Below are 2,638 nucleotides of genomic sequence, written 5' to 3' on the forward strand. Positions count from 1 at the left end.
CAGACCATTTATTATTTTATTATTTTTTTTTCTTTTTAGAGACAGAGTCTCACATTATTGCCCTCAGTAGAGTGCAATGGCATCACACAGCTCACAGCAACCTCCAACTCCTGGGCTTAGGTGATTCTCTTGCCTCAGCCTCCCTAGTAGCTGTAACCACAGGCATCTGCCACAATGCCTGGCTATTTTTTTGTTGCAGTTTGGCCGGGGCCAGATTTGAACCTACCAGCCTCGGTATATGGGGCTGGCGCCCTACCCACTGAACCACAGGCGCCACCCTCTACAGACCATTTAAAAAAAAATTAGCCAGCATGGTGGTACACACCTGTAGTCCCAGCTACTCAGAAGGCTGAGGCATGAGGACTGCTCAAGCCCCAAGAGTGAGCTGTGTGACGCCATGGTGTTCTACCGAGGGCAATAAAGTGAGACTCTGTCGAAAGAAAGGAAGAAGGGAAAGGAAAGGAAGAAAGAGAGAAAGAGAGAAAGGGAGAGGGCTCCCTGCTTATTAGACGCTCAGTCTGGAAAACATGCCTTCCTAGAGAAGGAAGATAGTATTCTGTCCTTTATGCCAGGCCTGCCAATTTGATCATAGCCTTCTCAACACAAGACGAAGCAAGTACTTTCAACCAACTGGTGTTATTCCACAGGAGACTTTAAAATCGATTTGCCATTTCTACTCTTGGCCCAGATTCCAGGAATAATACGATGCTCCCCAAAGCCTAATAATTTCTGTTAACATACTTTAAAAGGTCCATTCTAGTAGCATTCCTCAGTTAGGTTCTGTCTTACCATGCTTCTCCTGGCTTCAGCAAATGCCTTCTTTTCTTCCTCTATCCTCCTCCTGGCTTCCTCCCCTGCTCTCCTTTGTTCCTCTTCTCTCCTTTGCCTTTCCATTTCTTCAAAACTGAGTTTGAGTTTACCTGGGCGATACACTTTTGAAATTGTTTCTGTGTCTGGGTTTCCTTCCTCTTCATTTTCCTAACCAAGGAAATAATTCATTACTGAGAATTGAGATTCATCAAAGACAGGAATGAATTACCAATCAAAAAACACAGAATTAGGCTCAGCACCGGTAGCTCAATGATTAGGGCAACAGCCCCATATACTGAGGCAGGTGAGTTCGAACCCAGCCCCAGCCTGCTAAACAATGACAACTGCAACCAAAAAAATAGCTGGACATTGGCTCGGTGCCTGTGGTTCAGGTGGCTGAGGCGCCAGCCACATACACCTAAGGTGGCGGGTTCGAATCCAGCCTGAGCCCACCAAACAACAATGATGGCTGCAACCAAAAAAAATAGCCAGGTGTTGTGGTGGGCACCTGTGGTCCCAGCTACTTAGGAGGCAGAGGCAGGAGACTCGCTTGAGCCCAGGAGTTGGAGGTTGCTGTGAGCTGTGATGCCACAGGCACTCTACCTAGGGGGGACAGCTTGAGGCTCTGTCTCAAAAAAAAAAAAAAAACACAGAATTAACTACTTCACATAGGAGTGTATCAATACTTCTTATACACACAGATACTTTTTTTTTTTTTTAAAGACAGACGCTTGTTTTGTTGCCTGGCTAGAATATAGTTACATCATCATAGCTCATTACAACCTCAAACTCCTGGGCTGAAGTGATCCTCTAATCGCAGCCTCCCCAGTAGCTGGGACTACAGGCTCAGGCCATCACACCTGAGTAATATTTCTACTTTTTGTAGAGATGGGGTCTTGCTACTGCTCAGGCTGATCTCTGGAACTCCCAGACTCAATCTTCCCACCTTAGCCTTTCAAAGTATTAGGATTATAGGCATGAGCCACCTCTCCTGGCCCTGCCTGTAATATACTTGCCAAAATCCCCTTCCTTTTTAATGTCTTAGGTGATAAAGTATCCAAATTAGAAAATTCCATTTAAGGATGTACTCAAGGCTCGGTGCCTATAGCACAGTGGTTATGGCACCAGCCACATACACCAAGGATAGTGGGTTCCAACCCTGCCCAGGCCAGCTAAACAACAATAACAACTGCAACAACAAAATAATAGCCAGTCATTGTGGCGGGCACTTGTAGTCCCAGCTACTTGGGAGGCTGAGGCAAGAGAATCCCTTGAGCCCAAGAGTTTGAGGTTGCTGTGAGCTGTGATTCTGACGTGGCACTCTATTGAGGGTGACAAAGTGAGACTCTGTCTCCAAAAAAAAAAAAAGTTCTAGTAACTTTAAAAGTTATAAATGTTCTAGCAGGATTAAGTGGCTCTTATGCCTGCAATCCTAGTGCTGTGGAAGGCTGAGGTGGGAGGACTGCTTGAGGCCAGGAACTTCAGACCCACCTGGGCAACATAGTGAGGCTCCATCTCAAAGAAAAACATGAGCCAGGTGTAGTGACGTGTGTCTGTAGTCCGAGGTTCTCAGGAGGCTGAGGTAGGAGGATCACTTGAGCCCAGAAGTTTGAGCCCCTGTGAGCTATGACTGTGCCAGTACACACTAGCCCAGGCAGCAAAGCTACATGCTTGCTTTCTTTTCTTTTTTTAGACAGAGTTCTACTATGTCATAGGACATAGTAGCATTATAGCTCACAGCAAACTCATGAGCTCAAACTCATGGGCTTAAGGGATTCTCTTGCCTCAGCCTCCTGAGTACCTAGGACTACAGGTGCCTGCCACAACC

At 46.3% G+C, this 2,638-nt stretch overlaps 1 protein-coding gene across 4 annotated transcripts in view; it reads right to left on the reverse strand.

Moving 5' to 3' along the window:
* The window catches only part of NEXN (nexilin F-actin binding protein), a 39,643-nt gene that overhangs the window by 14,140 nt on the left and 22,865 nt on the right, over positions 1 to 2,638 (reverse strand). For all 4 annotated transcript variants that reach the window (XM_012801717.2, XM_012801719.1, XM_012801718.1 and 1 more), the window contains one exon: positions 790 to 978. In XM_012801717.2, the coding sequence (XP_012657171.1) occupies positions 790 to 978 (189 nt within the window). The remainder of the gene's footprint in view (positions 1 to 789; positions 979 to 2,638) is intronic.

This window comes from Otolemur garnettii, unplaced genomic scaffold (genome assembly GCF_000181295.1).
Source record: "Otolemur garnettii isolate 467f Iridium unplaced genomic scaffold, OtoGar3 scaffold00010, whole genome shotgun sequence".
NCBI classification, from domain to species: Eukaryota; Metazoa; Chordata; class Mammalia; order Primates; family Galagidae; genus Otolemur; species Otolemur garnettii.